The sequence below is a fragment of the Centruroides vittatus genome, unplaced genomic scaffold (assembly GCF_030686945.1).
Source record: "Centruroides vittatus isolate TY-2023 unplaced genomic scaffold, ASM3068694v2 contig_749, whole genome shotgun sequence".
Taxonomy (NCBI): Eukaryota; Metazoa; Arthropoda; class Arachnida; order Scorpiones; family Buthidae; genus Centruroides; species Centruroides vittatus.
The window spans coordinates 1,529,661-1,550,204 of record NW_027122485.1 but is presented as its reverse complement, the minus strand read 5'-3'; the positions used below and the strand labels follow the sequence as shown (position 1 = coordinate 1,550,204).

General features: G+C 26.9%; 1 protein-coding gene across 3 annotated transcripts in view; it reads right to left on the bottom strand.

The window, feature by feature from the left end:
• Positions 1-6,032: 6,032 nt before the first annotated feature.
• Positions 6,033-20,544, bottom strand: part of LOC136981257 (USP6 N-terminal-like protein) — a 49,709-nt gene continuing 35,197 nt past the window's right edge. For all 3 annotated transcript variants that reach the window (XM_067277546.1, XM_067277544.1, XM_067277545.1), the window contains exons 11-16: positions 20,348-20,413; positions 20,225-20,279; positions 15,650-15,810; positions 15,477-15,576; positions 15,156-15,397; positions 6,033-7,287 (exon numbers count right to left, since the gene is read on the bottom strand). In XM_067277546.1, coding sequence (XP_067133647.1) covers positions 6,547-7,287; positions 15,156-15,397; positions 15,477-15,576; positions 15,650-15,810; positions 20,225-20,279; positions 20,348-20,413 — 1,365 coding nt within the window. In that variant the 3' untranslated portion in view covers positions 6,033-6,546. The remainder of the gene's footprint in view (positions 7,288-15,155; positions 15,398-15,476; positions 15,577-15,649; positions 15,811-20,224; positions 20,280-20,347; positions 20,414-20,544) is intronic.

Sequence of the window (20,544 nt, the reverse complement as noted above, 5' to 3'; positions counted from 1 at the left end):
TAATAACAATTAATTTGGTCGAGACTTATAGTATAACCCATAATACATTTATTATTTAATATTGAGATTACAAAATCATTTTTAAGATTTGCAGCTTCATCTTAAAAATATCAAAGGATTAAAATCAAAGAAACATTTTGAAGAAAACATAAGGAATATTAAAAAATATTCCTTACGTTTTCTTCAATGATGTTGATTTTAATCTATTCGATATACTTATGAAAAAATTTTAATCTATAGAAATAATATGAAAATTATTATATACTATTGCACATTATAGTATATATTATATAAATCAAGAAATATTAACATATATTCTATTCAATAAATTAAGAAAATCCACTATTTAATATAAGAGAATTAACTATTATTAAGCATTAGTCTTTCTTATAGTTGGACAAGCAGAAAAATAATTTTATATGAAACTAATATTAATACTTAAGATAGCTTAAATAAAAACTTTGTAGCTATGATGCAATCAATAACCATCAAATGGAGATATGTAGATGAAACTTGCATCAATAGCACGTTTTCTATTCCAAAATTAATTCATTCATTCTAATTTAACATTCTAGAACAGCAATGGCAAGCCTGGAGCAGGTCAGAATTCATCTGGAAAGCAACATGTAGGATTTATTTTTCACAGAATAACATTTGCAGTAATAAATAATGATTGTAGTATTTTATTATAATCATTCAAATACAAAAAAGTCATTCTAGCGGGCATTAAAATTATGGATTTAATTTTATTGTTCTGATTTATTCAGTTTATCATCATCTCTTTTAATTTAACAATTATTATTTATTAGTAATATTTATTTACTAATTTTTGGCTCTGCTATTTCTGATATTAAACATTGTATCAAAATGGTCTGGGTACAAATTATCATCAAACAATTCATTTTTATTCATTTAGAACAAATTTGTTTGTTAGGAAAAGCAATTCTAATCTCAAGTACAGAAATTTCTAATATAGCTATATAATGACAATCCTATTTGTTTTAAACATAAAAAAAGTTATTTTTTAAAATAAATAATTAAATGTTTTAAGTAATTTTAAAGTTATATATTATAACTATATAAATAGTTTAATAATTTCCATAAAAAAATAAATTAATTTTTGCATACAATCATCTGTCATTAAAGATTCTATTAAAATATTTCTATTTCAACAGTCTGAAAATATTTTATAAAAGATGTGTGTGAATATACATAGATACATACAAACAGCTATATAATTCATTAATTCTAAAATAAGCATTATAAAGGAAATTTAATTAATAAATAAAGAAACCATTTAAATAGAAATTCTTATATAAAAAATTATCATATTTATATTGTTCTGTATTCATTTTAACCTTTTAATAGGCCTATAAACTGAAACAATGTTTTTTCTTTAAAAGCATACACTAAGTAAAAACTTTTATTTACATTTGTAATACATTTGAATAAGTTCATTTTTGTAATTGAAATTTTCAATAATTTTTTAAAACTACAAAATATTCTAGCATTATTCATTTGAATTTAATATGAAATATGTTTGTGATGGGTGCACAAATTGCATTCCTGAGCATGTATATGACAAAGATTTGAACAAGTTAAGACCAATTACTGCACAGAAATGTATAAAACTTTAGGGGATGCATTTCACAAACATAGTAATCATCAATATAGAATTTTATATGTACAAAATAAACATAAAAATTAATAAATTTTTTACAAATAATACAAGATAAAAATTAAATTTGGAACAAAAATTTCAATGTACTATATAAGAAAATATTTGCTTAAAAACTGCTGAAAGCTATCATGAGTAAACATTTTAGTGAGAATTTTAATCCTCTATATATTTATATTTATTTATTTATTATAAAGCATAAAACATGTAAAGCACACTGTTATACACATCATATGGTTTATTCAAACTGGTTTTCAAACTGAAACAAATTCTTAAAGTGACCTAGGATTAAGATGACTAAAGCATACCATCATTTGTAAGGTTATATGTTAGTATTGTACTTTAGAACTGAAAGATGTAAATCACTAAGTATATATCCAATATACCAAGTAGATTGTAGATGTACAAGTGTGTTCTTTACTTTATTTCCTTTCTCAATTATCACATCCTATTATATAATTTGCTGTAAAATAATATCTTGATGTATAAGTAACAAAAATCAATTTAAAGAATTTGATGGATTTTGAAAGCAACAATTTTTATAATTATTTTAAAATTAAGAAATAAGACAGACAAACAGACAAAGAGAAGGAAAGATGTTTATTTTACACAAGGAAATTCATTCTAACAAGTTTAACCATTGTATGTAATCATTGTGTTGCATCATTTTTATATGCAAAAACTCAACAAAGAGCAACATTTAATATTTATATCTACAAATATATTTTACATATTTCGTTAATATTAGAGTTAAAACTAGCATAAATCAATATTTCTTTTATTTTCATAAAAGCACATAGATTTTTTTAATAGATGTTAAAAACAAACATTAACTAGACTACACATAGAAGTTTTTCTTCTAAATTTCAGAATATTTTATGAAAATACTATCAATATTCTAAAGCAAATTGGCAATTATATCTTTAACTTTAATACTCCAACAGTTTTAATTTATTTATCATTTAACAAGCAGAGCCTATATTAATAGTTATTTACAATAATTAATATTTACAATATATCATTTTATACAAAATCAATTTTAGAAGAAAGGTTTATTCAACTAATATGAGGTAATATATTGCTGGGCAGTTATGGGAAAAAATTATTGCACTGGGTTTTTTTGTATTAACTTAATTCCTAAAATTATTTACTTGATATGACCTGGAACTCAATACTAGAACTGTAAATTTTTATTGCAAGTTTTTATCAGTCACTGCAAGAAATAAATTTAAGTTTAACATTAAGAGAACAAAATTGTTTACTTTATGAACTATACCTTTGCCCTTGCTTCAGTTCAAACTATACCAACATAAATTAAAGCTAATACATATTTCCATTTAATATCAATTTTATATTAGAAGTTAATATATTTCTCTTATAAATATCTAGTATTTATGCTTATGAAATATTTAATATTATAACAAGAATAAAAATTCAATCACTATCATAAAAATTTAATTTAATAAACATGTAATATACACAAAAATTTTTGATTATAGTTAATTAAGGTCATCGTTGAATTATCTTTAAAGTTTAAATAATAATAAAATTATAAAAGCAAAAATTGTATTTTACACAAATAGAAGTATGGTAAAAGTAGCATACTTTGACCATATATAAAATATTCTATTTTACATTCAAAACATAGTGTAATAAAGATTCACTTAATCAAAACTAAAATTTTTTTTGGTGTGTGTATGTATATTCTAGTTGTTTATGACATTAAATTATTTTGTTAACAATAAAGTGTATTATTTTATTCCTGTTACATATTTACTATTGTTCTCTATAATAGCTCTGTTTATATGATTAACTTTAAATTTTGCTTTAACATATATAACAATGTAATTTCTTATCAATGTATTATGTTTGTAGATTAAACATTATTGCTCAAATTATTCATTTTCTTTGTGATTTGCAATATTGTTCTAATCTGTTTATTTCCCTTTTAAAAAATTCCTACTTATCAAAACAATTCAAGATTACATACATCAATAAATGTTTATGAAAGGCAAGATCTTGAGCGATAAAAAAAAAGGAGTAATAATTTATAAATATATAACCTGAAATTATAAATCTGAAATAAACATTAAAATAGCAACAATGAAAAAGTATTATGTCTTCCTGTATCATAAAAGAGAGAAGCTAATATAATAGAATATGACAGTATAAAAAACACACAAGTTTCACAAATGAATAAATTTATTATACAAGTTGAACTAGAAGCTGTAAACAATGTAAATAAAGTAATCTTTAAATGCTTTTAAACTGATTTTCATGTATTAAAAAAGTTCTGCCTGAAACAGGATCTTAATTAGAAATGTTAAATTTATTAAATAACTTAATAAGTGCAAACAAACTTTGTAAAATTAAAAAATATTACATGCAAAAAATAAAATTAAAAAAGTGTAAAAATATTAAATAGTAAAAATTCACTTAATTAAAAGTTATTCTATAAATATAGCTATAAAAAATTAACTACACTTCACAAAAACATAAGAATTATATTTAATAAAATAGATTCAAAAATGTATTAACTTATAGAAAAAACTGAAACTATCAAAACCTCAGTATTATTATTCAGATTAAAAATATGTATATTTATTTATTTATTTACATAACTGTGCCATCCTTAGTCAAAAAACTTTGGGTTCTAAATAAATGGGGGGAAAAATAAATCACTCAAATGCAAACAGGTCTACAGGCACCAAAAACACAAATCTTTAAAATAATTTAAAAATATGTATATTAACTATTTCATGTATATTATTATTTCTTAATCTGAACAAGGTACATATTTATATAATATACTCTGTCCAAAGTAAGTTTGCAGTAGAAGTAAACAAACACAATTTAAAATATCTCTCCAAGTGTATAAGTATGCAATTGCATAACATTCAAATAAAAATACAATTTAAATTGTATAATTTAACTCCTTATAATAATCATATCCACAGTAATTTTCATCTATTTGAGATGAAAAAAATTAATGTCATAGTCTCTAATAATAAATTTTTATAATGGAATATTAGATCTTACTGTTAATACTAATTTCTATATCATAAAATGCTAATTATAAATTAGTAGCCAATATTTTATCATATTTAGTTAAAATATTTCATTTAAATTAATTGTATGGCTAATAACATATGCAAAATAATTATTATTAAAAAATTAATAAATGTAAATTAAAAATAATATTTGTTAAATAATCAAAAAATCTTATATCCTTTGTCTATTGTTCAACATGATGTATTCCTCAACAAAGATGACAAATTGATATAATTCAAAATAAGTTTTAGAATTTTGATACAACCATCGTTGTTAAATATTCTTAATGTAAAGTAAAAATTTAAATCATATCAATTTGCCTTCTGTGATCAACAATACATATATACAAATGTATATTATGCATATATTAACAAAATGTTAAAATTTTGATATATTTTTTAGGAGATTCAGGTATTAAACTTTTATTAAAGTACAGTACATAGCTGCTTTAGTAACATGTCTTTGTTACCAATAAATAAACTTACTTTGTGAGAATAATAGACAAAACACATTTAAAAACTGCTTTAAAGTTAGTTCTATCAAATGTGGATATGATGCTAAATATATGATTGTCATTTATATAATTAAGGAAAGCATGATTAAATAGCAACACTTAACACATTTGTTTACAGTTACTGTAATCTTACAACTGGTAGATAGTAAGCTTGAGCATAAAATAAATTTTGTTCATAATTGATCATTTTATAATTTCACACATTAATATTAAATTCCAAAACCTAATCATTTATTTATAAAATAAAAAAAATGCCACTCATTATTCCCTTTTCAAACAAAAACAACATTTAAAAGAAATTCTTCAGCTGGCAAATAGACAAACTGTATATGGAGATAATAGCAAAACAATTTTTAATGTTATGAATTTTTTAAAATGGAAATCTAGCATTAAATATTAAAAATCAGATTTAAATATGTTTTACATATTTGTGCATAAATATATCACATGTATAAGCTTTCTAAAAAAATAAATGGAGACTAGTCTCGAATAAAATAACTAGATTAAAGACTAGACTAAATTTTAACCACTATTTTAAACAAAAATTGCTGAGGTAGAGTATTTTGTTCGCAAAGCATTTTACAGCAAAAATTAACGCCTAATTTTGAATATTTTACTCTGAATAATGATTCAGTTGGATTAAATTTATTTGAAATATAAAATAATTTTAAATTAAAAAACCTTTTTTAAATAAATGAATTAATATTTTAAAAGTTACTTGGAACAAATGAAAATATACGAATCCAATATATGAAAAAGTTAAAATGTTTGTACAATCAAATTTTGGAGATCAAAACATTAATCTAAAGAAATTTAATGAATAATAAATCAAGAATTTAATCTGTAGTTTAAAATTTACAGATTAAATTACTGCTGCCCTTTGATAACTAAAATTCAACTTTATCTAATACAGCATCCTAAAAATGAGCATTATATACAAATATTGATACACATATTACTACCTAATTTTGCACATTTTACTGTAAACTAAAAATCTAAATGTTAAAAATTTGATCATTATCAATACACAGAACATCTAAACATATATATATATATATTATCATAATAATTATTGCATTTTTATGAATACTTAATTAATATAATAAAAGCTATTTTAATAATACTTCACATATGTGCATTATTGTGAAACAAGCCACTCTTTAAAATAAAAAATAAAATATACACAAAATATATCACATTTAAAAATAGGTAATTTGCATATTTTTGTTTGTGGTGAAATAAATACTGTAATTTTTGATAATTGCAAATATGGCTGTGCCCTTAGATTGTGCAAAAATGACTATCAAGTTGGTTGTAATTCTTCTGACTGTATTTTCTCTTTGTTCTCTACAAGCATTTCAATTACACTATCAGCAATGCATGGGCCATTATTGGTGGGAGTGACATCATTATTTGAAGTTGCAGATGGACTATGATGAATGGAATGATTTACGGGGGATGAAGGATTTGAAACATGGGATTCAAATGGCACAAATATCCTGATGGATTCTGGTGAAGCTGGGTCAGAACATGGCGAGGGTTGTAATCTAGTTTCTATCTCTTGCTTATTATTATCAACACTGTCATACAGTGAATGTGTGCGCCGTAACTGTGCAGCTCTACTAGCTGTACTAACAGGTGATCCTTCTTGAGGTTTCCATTTGCGAGATAATGTTGTACTTGGACTAGAAAATCCAGAGAGAGCTGAAAGATCAGCAACAGATGTTTGGGAAGTCTCTGCTAACGAATTGCGAGAACTTAACGGATCAACTACAGAGCTACCATTATCATTTTCACCAATATCAGATAATTTTGATTCTTGTTGATTGATGCTGTTTGTTTGATATTCCATTATTTCAACTTCACTTGTAGTTAATTGACATTCATCTGTTTCCACCTGATCACAAGAGGAATGAACTATAATTTCATTGCTTGGCAGTTGATTTTCAATACCTTTTACTAAATTATTAATTGATATTTGTTGATCTGTTTCACTTTCATTTTCTTCTTGCCATTCAGGAAAATGTTTTCCATTTGATACAATCTATAATATAAAAAATATATATATTAATTATATTGTATTAATCAGTTTGCAGATACTTTTTCATTCAATACTTGATGTTCAAAAAGTTTCAATCAAGACTGCTTCAAAACCATTTGGATAGTGATGTAGAATGATGTTAGGTATACACCTAACATCATTCTACATATTATCCTTTATATTATCTATTCTACATATTATCCTTTATATTATCTATTCTACATATTATCCTTTATATTATCCATTCTACATATTATCCTTTCACATATTCATCATATGCATTGCAACATTGTTATAGGAGAGCATTGTATATTTTGTATATACAATGCTAGATCCTGTTTGCAAAATCACTTTTGGATAATATCTGCTTTGTTGTTTGATAAAAATATCTTCTTAGAGATGTGTTTCTACAAAGATCTGAACAGATAACAGTTGCTAAGTAAAGATTTGGACAGTATAGCAAGTAGCCCAGAATATTCAAACTTTGGTACCTAAACTATACAGGCTAGATCTTGCTATTAGCAACTATCCTCTCTTTGAACCTCTATGCAGTAGTGCACCCAGGGGAACCAAGGGGCCCTGGACCCACTCCAAAGAAAAAAAAGAAAAAATAAACAGTAGAAAATTTCCCAAAAATCTTTTCCTAATTAAAATTCATTTTTTTTTATTTATATTCTGTTTTATCTTCTATTTTTATACTATTTATGAATTAGCAGTCACATAAGGTGGGTATTTTATTGAATTCACTTTAAACATTCTTATATCTGTTCAACTCAACTCCTCTAAGAATAAATCCTGAGTGTGCCACTGCCTCTATGAAAAAAAATCTCTGAGAAGAGGTTTACATCAGACTACAAAGCAGCAAATGTTATCCAGAAGTGATTCTGCAAATAGGAACTGGAATTGTATGCACAAATGTGTCAATGCATATAGTGAATATGTGAAAGTATAGTATGTATATTTAGAATCCACTGCTTGGGAATTGTAGATACAAAATTCAGTCTTGAAGTATTTCCCAATTGGAAGAACTTACCTTTTGAACACATCAAACATATTAGGACTGATATATTTTATAAAAATTCTTTGACTAATAGCAAATAAATATCATATAAATATTGATCAAATGAAAATTTCATTTTCAATGCTGTTATCTTTCCTAAAATACTCTCATTTCATTGATGAATCACCAACCTACTTTTTAAATTAAAAAGCACAAAGACAAATCTAGATTACTAATAAAGTACTCCAAAAAAGTATAACCTCACTACATTAATATATCCTAGATTATCTAAATAACTTAAAAGAAAGTTTCTATGACAAAGTTATGCAGAAAATGATTAGAAAGCATACCCTTATATCTGTTTTATTAAATGTGCATAACAACAGAAAATGCTGCTTGCATTTGATAAGAAATTATAACCTCAGGGAAAGTATTTGCATTACTTTGTATATAAAATTTTGGGCTATTTCTGTTGTTTAGAATTTTTAATTAGTTCTGTTAATTTGAGGAAAAAACTGCCGTGGGTACTAAGCTAAAGCAATGAAAAAGATAAAACTGAAGCATTACATGAAGATGAAAAGAGTAATTGCCTACTCAAAAAACTCACCAAAAAATTAAGCCTATATCCATATGTTATCATTAATTACTTAAAAATTCCAGCACAATATGGCACAAGAAAAGTACTGAATACAAACTAAAGCTTCTTCTGGGAGAGACAAATGCAACATTGTATGCAAAACATCAAACTCTTCTAAGTTTTGTGAGCAGATTCATCATAAACTGTAGTTGGAAGTCCACTATGAGATTGTAAGAAACATCTTGAATGATAATTCAAACATCATTTGGAAGAAAATGAAGCAAAAAAGCAATTACTGCAGCTGACAAAACAACTTGAATTTGGATGACAGCACATGAGAAGAGACTGAATAAGAGTGAGTCTTAATTAGGGATTCATTGTACTATATGTATTTTTGTAATACTTAAATAGTTATACAATTGATTATTTGGAAAAATTAAAAAGTAAAATCTTGATGAGCCAGATTGATTCAAGTCATGATATACGAAAGGAACCATATTACTTTTCCAGAAGAAACTTTGAAGGTGGAACTCTAATGGTTTGGGAAATCTTCACTGCACAAGGGAAGCTCTGGCTGGAATTTGGAAGAGTTGTTAATTCCTTTTCTAGAAGATTATGATAACATTTCACTAACCTTCATGCATGATAATGATGCATCCATCAAGTGCCAATACAAGAAACTGGCAGAAGTTCAAAACATTTCAGTTGTGCAATATTCAACTTAATCTCCAAATCTCTACCTGATATAAAATGTGTGAGGGATCAAGATTGTTGCATTTATGTTGAAAATTGACAGTACAGTCCAAGAGCTAAGAGAAGCATGAAAACAGACTTGAGCAATAAATGATGGATTACCTCATTGAAAGTATGCCAAACCATTTCCAGTTAATTCAGCATAACAGAGATTGAATTACTTATTGATTTTTGTGTTTTTTTCAATTTTTTTGTTGAAAATAGAAACATTGTTTTCTTTGAAGTTACAATTTCTTGGCAAGTGTAAATGAAGTTATCTAACATGCAAGTTTTGCAAGAGAATCACTCAATAAAAGAAAAAAAAATGTAAAAGTCCATTTTATAATAATTTTCTTTGCAACTCTGTAAAAGTCGCCTTTTTCAGTTACTTGGATAATCTGGGATATATCATTAATGTAGTGAAATTATAATTTTTGGGAGCACTTTATATCATTTTAGCAATCTAGCCACTTCTCAAATATACAGATTAATCAATAATCTGTAGTTTTTAGGATAATAAAAAAAATACATGTAAATTAAAAATATAAATTGGTAATTTTTTAAATAATTAGTACAATATTTTATATATTATATTATAAAATATTTAGTAGTCATTGTGTTAAGTATAATCATTAATCTAAAATTATTTTATTTAGTTATTACACAATGTATATTTTATGTAGATATTTACTGTTATTTAACATAAAACTACATACAAGTTTAAACAAGTTGTCATTTACTTCAGCAGAAATATTACATTTTTTGATTTGCTTTAAGCTTTCTGTCCTTACTGTATATAACTATTCTTCTGTAAACTCACCTACTTAAGTATTTAAGATTTGTCATATATTAATGATAAGGTGTTTTAATTGTAATATTATTATTTCATGAACAAAAATAATTCCTATAATTTCATAATATTTTGATAGATAGCAATTCATTCTCCTCTTCAGTCTAATATGACAGACACAATGTACTGGTGAATATTTAAATAATGTACTGTACATCCTTACATTTTTAGACATTTCAACAATATCAAGGAGCTGAATTCAAATTGCTATTTAACACTTATACCTTACATATGAAAAAAATTTGTAGTTGTTTCAACAGTACTGTAGTAATTTGAATTTGGCTCCTTGGTATTGTTGAATTGTCTAAAAAATGTACATTATTTAAATATTCACCAATACCTCGTCTGTCATATTAGGCTGAAAAAGAGAGTGAATAGATGTCTCTCCTGAAATAGTATGAAATTGTAGGAATTTATTTTTGTTAATAAAATAATTACTAACACTACAATTTAAAAGTCTTATCATTGGTGTATGAAAAATCCTAAATATTTTTTAAAAATAAATAACAACTTTATTGTATTAAGGGAACCTTGTTACAGGGGGGTTAGATAAGACAATAAATAAATAATTGACATGTAATTATATTGATGATCAATACAATCTTACATAGATATATTAATGTATAAATTTTAGAAAAAGGTAATCAAAATTAATTAAACAGTAGTATCACTAGTACAACAAATTCTTAAATCTTTAGTAATATGATTGAAAAAGTTATTTATTTTATATATATATGTAGTTGATAAATGATTAAAAATAGATCTAAAATTTGATTCATGGGTACCATTAAACAGTTCGTCAATTTGGTATTTTCGATAATATTGCTGTAAAGCTGGACAATCGTTGAGAATATGAAATAGTGAGAAAAAATTAGAATTACACCAATAGCAGTCCTTTGTAAAGTCAATATAATTGTTGTTGATTATAATAGAATATTTATTAAGACGAAGTTGAAGTAGTAAACGTTTTATGTTTATATTAAAATTTTCAACGATGAAATTCAGGTTTGAAGGAATATTTAAGATAGTCTGATACCAAGGATGATAGATCGAACTTAAAATGTTATTTTGATCTGCGTGAATAGAGTACGATATGGCTGATTCTATCAAAAGGGAGTAACCAGATTTCCAGTTTTCAACCGAGTTGTCAAATAATAAAATTGAAATTCCAAATGATTGAAGAATTTTACTAAAACTAGAAACCCATGTATTTTTATTATAAGATGGATCGTTTATTTGAGTTTTCATAACGTTATATAGAAATTTTATGTTATCATCATTAGTATTTAATAAGCGATAGAAAAATTTAATCAACCGTTTTAGGAAAAATGGAAATAATTGGAGTCTATTTGTTTCGGATCTAATGGCGTATCCTGGTAGTACGCTCCAACTTAAGTAGTTTACGTAGGAAAATAATATGAAATTTTTCTAGATTGTGAAATAAATCAAGTGCCCATATCGGACTTGCATAAAAGATTACGGGTAATATAATCGTGTGGAATATTTTCATATGCAGCCTTAAATCAGAAATTTTCAAGTTAGAGCTTAAGTAAATAACATTATTAATAAGCTGGTTGACCTTGGTGTTTAAATAGTCAAAATGTAGTTTAAAGCTGCCATTCCAGTTAAAAACGATCCCTAGATATTTTATGTTATTGACTACATCCAGTGGTGAATCGTTTAAGTAAAAGGATTTCTCAATTTTAGCTATTTTGATATTATTTCTAAAAATGATTATTTTGGATTTAGCTGCATTAATCGATAGATAAATTGAATTTAGATAATTGTTTACTTTAGAAATCTTACGTTGCAGTGATATACGTGTGGGAGCCATTAGTACCAAGTTGTCAGCATAGAGAATATAATGAAAAGTTCGGCCATGGATATTAATATCTTCAGAGTCAATTAGAAAAAAGTTGTCGATTTCGTTAATATAAAAATTGAAGAGATATGGCGATAACGGTTCTCCTTGTAGAATTCCACGATTTAAATTTAATTCCGGATAAGTTTGATTATTGTGGCTAATATTGATTTTGTACAATGAAAATAAATATTTAATAGAATCAGAGAATTTAATTCCAGCACCGTATTGTTTTAATTTATTTACTAAAGTAGGAACGTATACTGAATCAAATGCTTTAGAAATATCGATAAAAGCTGTAAATATTTTTCTTCGTTTTTTCTGTAAATAAATTTGAATTATAGAGGACAGAAAGAAAATTGCCGATTCTGTTCCTCTGGTCTTAATAAAAGCAAATTGGAATTGTGAGTTCAGTTTCTGATTAGTTATCCAAATTTGAAATCGCAAGGCTAAAATGGAGGTAAAGCATTTCCTGATAGTCGATAATAGTGCAATTGGTCGATAATTTTCAGGTTCATTTCGGTTACCTTTTTTGTAAAACATGAGGATTTTGGCTACGTTCCAGGATGTTAGGTATATTGAATTGTTATAAAAAAAATTAAATAACTCTAGGATCATTTGTTTGCTTGCCGGCGGTAATAATTTAATAAATTTTGTAGTAATTAGATCCAGACATGGAGATGTTTTTGATTTTAGTTTTCGTATTGCAGTTTCAAGTTCATCATATGTTATCAGAGAATCCAAAAGTTCGTTTGACATGATTGATGATACTATAATTGGAGGAGAGTTTATCACCGGAAATCTATTAAAATAGCTTAGCCACACTGAAAAGTCTATAGATATAGATCGATCAGGATTTTTCTTCCGTAATTGTTGAATAGTTGTCCAGAAAATATCATTATTCTTATTTTCTACTAATTGTTGTTGTAAGTTTTTAAAATAATTTAGCTTTTTGGTCTTTAGCAGATTAAAGTATGAAGTTTTCGATTGTCGATATTGGTTAAAGGATGCTGTCGAATTGGTTTTCCGAAATTGTTGTAATGCTTTATTCTTCTGTGATTTTTGTTTGTAGCAATCAATGTCAAACCAAGGTGTTTTAAACCTGTATGTTTTAGGATTTTTTATCTTACGTATATTTATAAATGACTTAATTAAATTTTCCAGTTGAATATATTTATCCATTCCCGTTCAAATGGGATCATTTTGTAAATGTTTAACCTTATCACCAATTTGCTCTTGAAATCGTTGATATTCATATCGTGTTATTGAATAGGTTTTTGGTTCATAGTTGATAGGTTGACTTTGAGGGATTCCAAAAGAAGCTATTACCGGAAAGTGATCAGACAAGTCGATATCCAAAACCTGTATATTTAAGCATTGATCTACCAACAGTTCTGTGCATATTATTAAATTGAGTATCCTATGCATATTATTATTGTCGAGTATCCTTTATTATTTAGACATGTACATTCTGCCGGATAATCAGTATTAATTCTGCCATTTAAAATATATATCTGTGATTGAGAAGTATAATTAAGTAGTTGAATCCCCATATTATTGAATTTTTTATCTTTAGATTTACGATTATTATAAATCAGTGAGTTCGGGCCTTTATATTCTAAATCCATTTGTTGTGCTATTCGGGCATTCAGATCCCCTATTATAATAGCGAAAGGTGAAATATGTTTCAATTTATCATACTGTTTGAAAATATCATTTAAAAGTTGAGGATGCTCAGGAGGAATGTAAACTAGTATAATCATTATTAAATTGTTATTCAACAACATCAAATCAGTATTCTTTATTTGTAGTATCACTATTATATAGTTATTAGTTTTATAAGTTATTTTAATTTCTCCTAATTTTTTCTTAAGTAATAAACAGAGACCGCCGGAGGGACGACCTGGACCTAGTGGTTTTTGAGCCAAAGTAGATATAATATAATAACTGTCATTATATTTAATTAGATTATCAGATATTGAAGTCATCCAGGTTTCTGTGATTCCCAAAATGTCAGTATTATTTAAAAGATAAATGAAGTCATCGACAGTAGTCTTCTTTAGTTAATCCTTGACTATTCCAGTTAGTTATTTTTAGTTGAGTTTTGTCATGATTTTCTTTTTTGTTATTTAATTGGTTCATGTTATTTATTGTTACTGATTGATCAGGATATGTTAAGGAGAAAATTCTAAAAAATCATCGGCATAAACCAGTTGTTTTTGAATAAAGCAATAAGTAATTTTTTGATTATTTATAAGCAAATAATCATCCTGTAGTTTTACCTGATTGCCACGTTTTTTAATGTCAATATAATAAGGAAGTAATAATTTTCGTCTAATATGAGAGTTTTTAACTAAATCTGTTGATACGTTTAGTAAAAATCCTAAATATTTAAGCAAGAAGATGAGCTTACAGAAGAATAAAATTTTATAATATATTTCTTATAATGTCATATTTATAAAATAAAGATATGAAAAAATTTAAAACTTGTACATACTGCCTGATTTAAATAAAAGAAAATTATAAAATGAAACTATTTTGATTATTTCATCACGATTAACCATATATTGTAATTCAGGATAAAAAAATGTTTTAGTAAGCATGCAAGACAATCGAGTTTTTTTTAAACTGATTTACCATATTGCATAAAATGCAACATTACAATTCTTTTCATATTTTATTTTATTATACTTTAAATATAAGGATAAATGTATTTTTTAATCTAATTTAACCTACTGAATTCTACTCAATGAAATTTATTCAGCAAATGACTAATAATTTATTTTAAAAATTAACAATAAATATAAACACAAATGACTTCAATTATGAATATAATTAAATATTTTCTTACTTCAGTCTTTTTATCAGGAACTTGTATTGACTCAAGAACTGGTTCATTAACTAAACCAAATGGCCTCTTAGGAAATTCATTGGAAGGAGCTTTATCAGGCATGTGCATTTTATGTTTGCGAAGTTCCTCAACAGATGTCTTTAGTGCATCAATTGCTGCATCATCATGATAACCAAAATCATGTTCAAGCCTAACTTGAAGAAAATCCACCAACTCTTCCATTCCCATTTTCATCATTGTTTCTAACAAGTGAATAATTATAAACATTTCTCAGAAACATTAAGCTGTTTTTCCAAAATTATTTTTTAAAAATTTACTTACTACGATGTAATTTTAAAAGAGTATATGACATAGCTGTCAATATGATTTCTCCTTCCAGTAAGTAAATATCCCACAATCTTAGAGTTAAAGTAAAAGGTACCTGAACAAAATAAAATTCTCTTTAGGTAAATTTCTGCAAAAGTTTTCATAATATATTCAAAAATTTATCTTACCCTATCTAAAAAACATTGAAAAAACCATTTTAATGTATATAAACTGGTATGAATTTCATATTTATCTAAATGTTTTTTTAATTTTGGCAAAAATTTCTGTAATATTCTATCGTGATGTTCCTGAAATCTTCGTAATTTTGGGAAACCAGGAATAAAGAATCCTAAAAATGATAAAAGTTTAAATATATTTTAGTAATAATAATAATAATAAATAAATAGTTTGACAACAACATGCTTTAATAAATTTTGATGTTTTGAAATCTTAAAAAATTCCCTGCTATTTATGAAGCATCTTCAGTGTGTTATATTATTTAAGTGGTTCAGATTGCAGTTTTTCCACTGATTAATATTTATAAAATAAAAAGAGTTGTGCATATTGCTATCTCTATTTTCATTTCACTTTAAAATCTTTTTATTAAAAAATGTAAACATTAATTCCTAAAGTTAAATTTTCAAATTTTTTATTGCACTAAATAATCATTATGAAATTTTTAATAATTTTTCATCACAATGCACTTAAGTTTAGTAGTGTCTTGCTCCTATACATCATACTTTTCCTGTTAACAATGAAGACATGCCAGTCATGTATCTAACTCTATTCAGGAGAAAAGTTTTAATCTTCTGCTCAGACTCAGCTTCTTAATGAATACAGTAGAAACATACAATACACCTTATCGCTGAGAACAAACAATTTATTACCTAAAACTAACGTTTTAGGTAATAAATTGGGCCGTATATATTATGGGATCAGATGCAACTCCCGCAGTGTGTTAAACGTGTTCTGGAAAAAGGTCCGAATTATGTTCCGGACAGCAGTAGGAACTGGAGAGGCGTAGTAGCCGAAATAGAAAGAGGAATTACAGGAATGTGTGAAGTGGATAAGGACTATTACAGATGGAAGACGGCATTCAAAACTGAAAAATGCTCCAGGAGGCAAGATAAAGAATTGTGCATTAACCAGGCTAGAAGATGGTTGAATGATAACGATATAGTGGTCACTAGGGCGGATAAGAGTAAGCATTTGGTCTTAATGAAGAAACAAAGGTATAATGAAGCCCTAGATGACTATATAAGAAAAACGGAATGTGAAGAGGTGGACAGAGGTATTGTTGAAAGAATTGACAGAAAACTAAAAAAATTGGAAAAATCGCCCATAGCATCGTTATTCCCTTTCCTAAAAGGGGCCCACATTACCTGCCCAGGGGTACCTAGGTTGTTTGGATTTGCAAAAATACATAAAAACAGTAAAGAAATCAGACCGGTTGTAGAGAAATGTAAAGGACCAACCTACATTTTGGAAAAACGTATGCATAGGCATTTAACACCACTTATTGAAGACTACCAATTTGTCGTAAAGGACCCGTTTAGTTTGGTTAATAACCTACATGATATGTCGTTAATGGACAATGAGATTGGGACTGTTATGGATTACGAGAGTATGTTTCCATCAATAAATCTTACCTCATGTTTTGATGAGTTAGTGAACCTGTTATGTGGGTTGCACCCAAAAGCATACAAGCACAAAAAAGATTTAGAGATAATGGTAGATCTAATATGCTTTCAGTCATTTTTCAGTTTCCAAGGTAAAGTTTATAAGCAGTTAAGAGGGGTCCCAATGGGCAGCCCGATGTCTGGCCTGCTCTGTGAATTGGTAGTGAGAAGGATTGAACGCATGACAGTTTTCAACTATAATGAACACATAATCATGTACAAAAGATATATAGACGATGTTCTAATTATTTGGAAGAATGACACAATGATACAGCGATTCCTAGACCAAGTGAACTCTAACCAACATGGCTTGAAACTTAACCTTGAGCAAGTTAGTAACAAAGAGCTACACTTCTTGGACGTTGCCATTGAATTTAAGAATGGAGCTTTATGCACGAAGGTGTACATCAAGCCCACACATGATCCGATGTATATTCCGGCGAGTTCCAATGACCCAACGGTTTATAAATTATCCGCATTTAGGGCCCTAATCAGAAGAGCGTTTTTATATTGCTCAAATATAATGGACACGATGAATGAGCTGGGTAGAATCAAAGAGATAGCAAAGGAGTTAGGGTTTGGAACAAGAACTATAGAACGTTTAATAGCGGCGTACATAAAGCCTAGGAGCAGTTCTAAGAAGAAACCGGAGTCTGGGGGTAACTTCACAAAGTTTACATATAATAAATGTCTCTTCCCGATTATGAAGCAAATAGCGAGGCACAAAAACGCCAGTTTAATATGCAAAAGGGCCCCCACAGTGTATAGGTTGATTAGAAATGACAAAGAAAGAATTGGTGTTAAAGAACAGGCGGGAGTATATGCAATTCCCTACAAAAATGACCAGTTGGGAATCGATAGGGACTACGTAGGTGTCACTAATAGAAACCTTGGAGTGAGGATAAAGGAGCATCGGTACGATGTCACAAAAAACAGGTGCACAACAGCGTTATCCAAAATGGCGCAAGCAGATGGTTCAGTGGTAGAATGGGAAAATGCCAAAATTCTTGTAAAAGTACACTCGCCAACGCTGTCGTCCATAACTGAGAAATGTGAAATCTACAGAGCGAGTTTGGCTGGCAGATGTTTAAATTATAAGGATGCGACGGTGTTACCGTCATCCTGGAAATACATAGTAAGACGTAACACTCGTGATAATGAGTCTGCCGTCACTCAGTAGGCTTCTGGGTTAATGCAAAACGAATGGTTCCTTAAGATTGACGGCCAGTCACAGTATTTTATATGTATTTTAATTTCATTTACATTTTTCGTGTTATTTTAATTTTTGTTATTTATTATTTAATTTCATTTACATTTTTCGTGTTATTTTAATTTTTGTTATTTATTATTTTGTACTATGCTTGTTCTATTGGTTTAATTTAAACGTATGTTCTATTTTGGTTTTATTTTGAATGTGTTCGATTTTGTATCGGAATCGAACAGCTGTAACCTGAAGATGGCCCATAAATTGGGCCGAAAACGTTAGTTTTAGGTAATAAATTGTTTGTTCTCAGCGATAAGGTGTATTGTATGTTTCTACTGAAAAGTTTTAAATTGAAACAACATGACTTTCGGCCCAAAGCAAAAGTTTGTGTATAATTAATCGGGCCCCTACTCTAAGCCTTCCATATCTGGTCTTGACTTTCATTTATCGAACACTGTTCTTGAGATTAAGGAATGACAGACAGGTAAACAGACAGATGACGGTGGGAATTTATAATCTACAATTTTTTTCAAATTGCAGCCCAATTATCATTATTTATTGCATGGATATCAATAAAATCTCTTTTAGTCTTCTTTTTCAGCTTTTTTAGCAATAATATAGGTTTTAATTTTAAAAAATAAAAGAACTGACTTAACAAGTAGTAAAATACAGAATGCTGAAGCATTCTAACTATATTACAACTCATCTAATAGTAAGTAATAAAATGCACAAAGGGAAGCTTCTAGTTTAAATATTATGCATTTTAAAATTAATTAATCAATAATCATCAATAATAATAAAATTATTATTGATTACCTTACTATTTCATCTTATTTCACATTTAATGATAAAATATTTTATATTATATATGCAGTGGCATCTGCAGACTATAAAAAGGGATGCATAAGCTGTAAAAAAAAGGGCATCATACATTATGCAAGAAGCTTCAAACACTATGTTTCTGCATATGATGAGAATATGATTATGGTTATCACAGCATTAACTGAAATAGTAGTTTTAATAAAAATTATTTCAAAATTTGTTTTTATTAACATAAACATAAGTATTAATATGTGCTAATATTTTAAGTCTGCTATTTTTGCTTTTGTTATTTATTAAGCCTAGTGCAAGCCAGACTAAATAACTAAATAGTAGATATCATAGCAAACTAGTTGGATGCAATGTCAAATGAAATTTGTACAACTGTCATAGGCTTAACAATTGACCATGCAGTCATCAATTCAATATCATTCCACATCATACCATTCAATGACTGTCAGATCCAGCATGTTGGATTTTTCATGTAATGATCATGAAATACTCATGCATAGTGAAATATTTATACCACTTGTTAATTTCAGCTATAAGCTGGAGTTTTAAGCCAAAAAGTTTTTGATCAATTATCATACATATACATTGTAAGCTTTATGTTAAATTATTAAAATATATATATATATCACTTAATAATTAATTCATTGTCAATAAAAAGCACACAAGAGGTTGTAGCATGAAGCTTGTAAGCAACACAATTGTGATCATTGATTTTCATCATTTTATAAACAAACTCTTCCAAGCAATAGTTCTTAGAGAGGTAGTAAAAATATTCATTGGTTTTTTTATAGCTTTTTCATGAGTGACATCACAAGTTTATCGAAGGAAAACAGTCATGTGACTATAGAAATCTCAACTGATGTGATATCAAAAATAATGGTATCAACTAATTTGCACTAGGCTTTACATTTAAGAATTGTAAAACATGCTTTTTAAAATTTTTTAAATTGAATTGTCTTTAAAAGTTTATATATTGAATATCTTTATATGCATTTATCTTAATCAATATTAGTTTAATAATAATAATTTAAACAAAAAAGCACACTTACCATGCATAGCATGTTTTTCATCACTCATTAATATTGATAATGCCCAAAAAGCATCCTGAATAAAATGAAAGGATATTAGTGCAATAATATATATTTAAAGTATTTTTACAAAATTACTTCTACCTCTTCATTCATATACATCAATAAAAGAGCTGCAATTTGACTCATTCCCTGACAGTATCCAATTTCCTGATAATTAAAAATTAAAAACATTTCAAATAAAATCATTTTTTAACATTATAAAAAACAACTTTGTAAGTTAAAAATTTAATATATAAACACAAAACATGAGATTTTTATTTATAACTGATTTAATACAT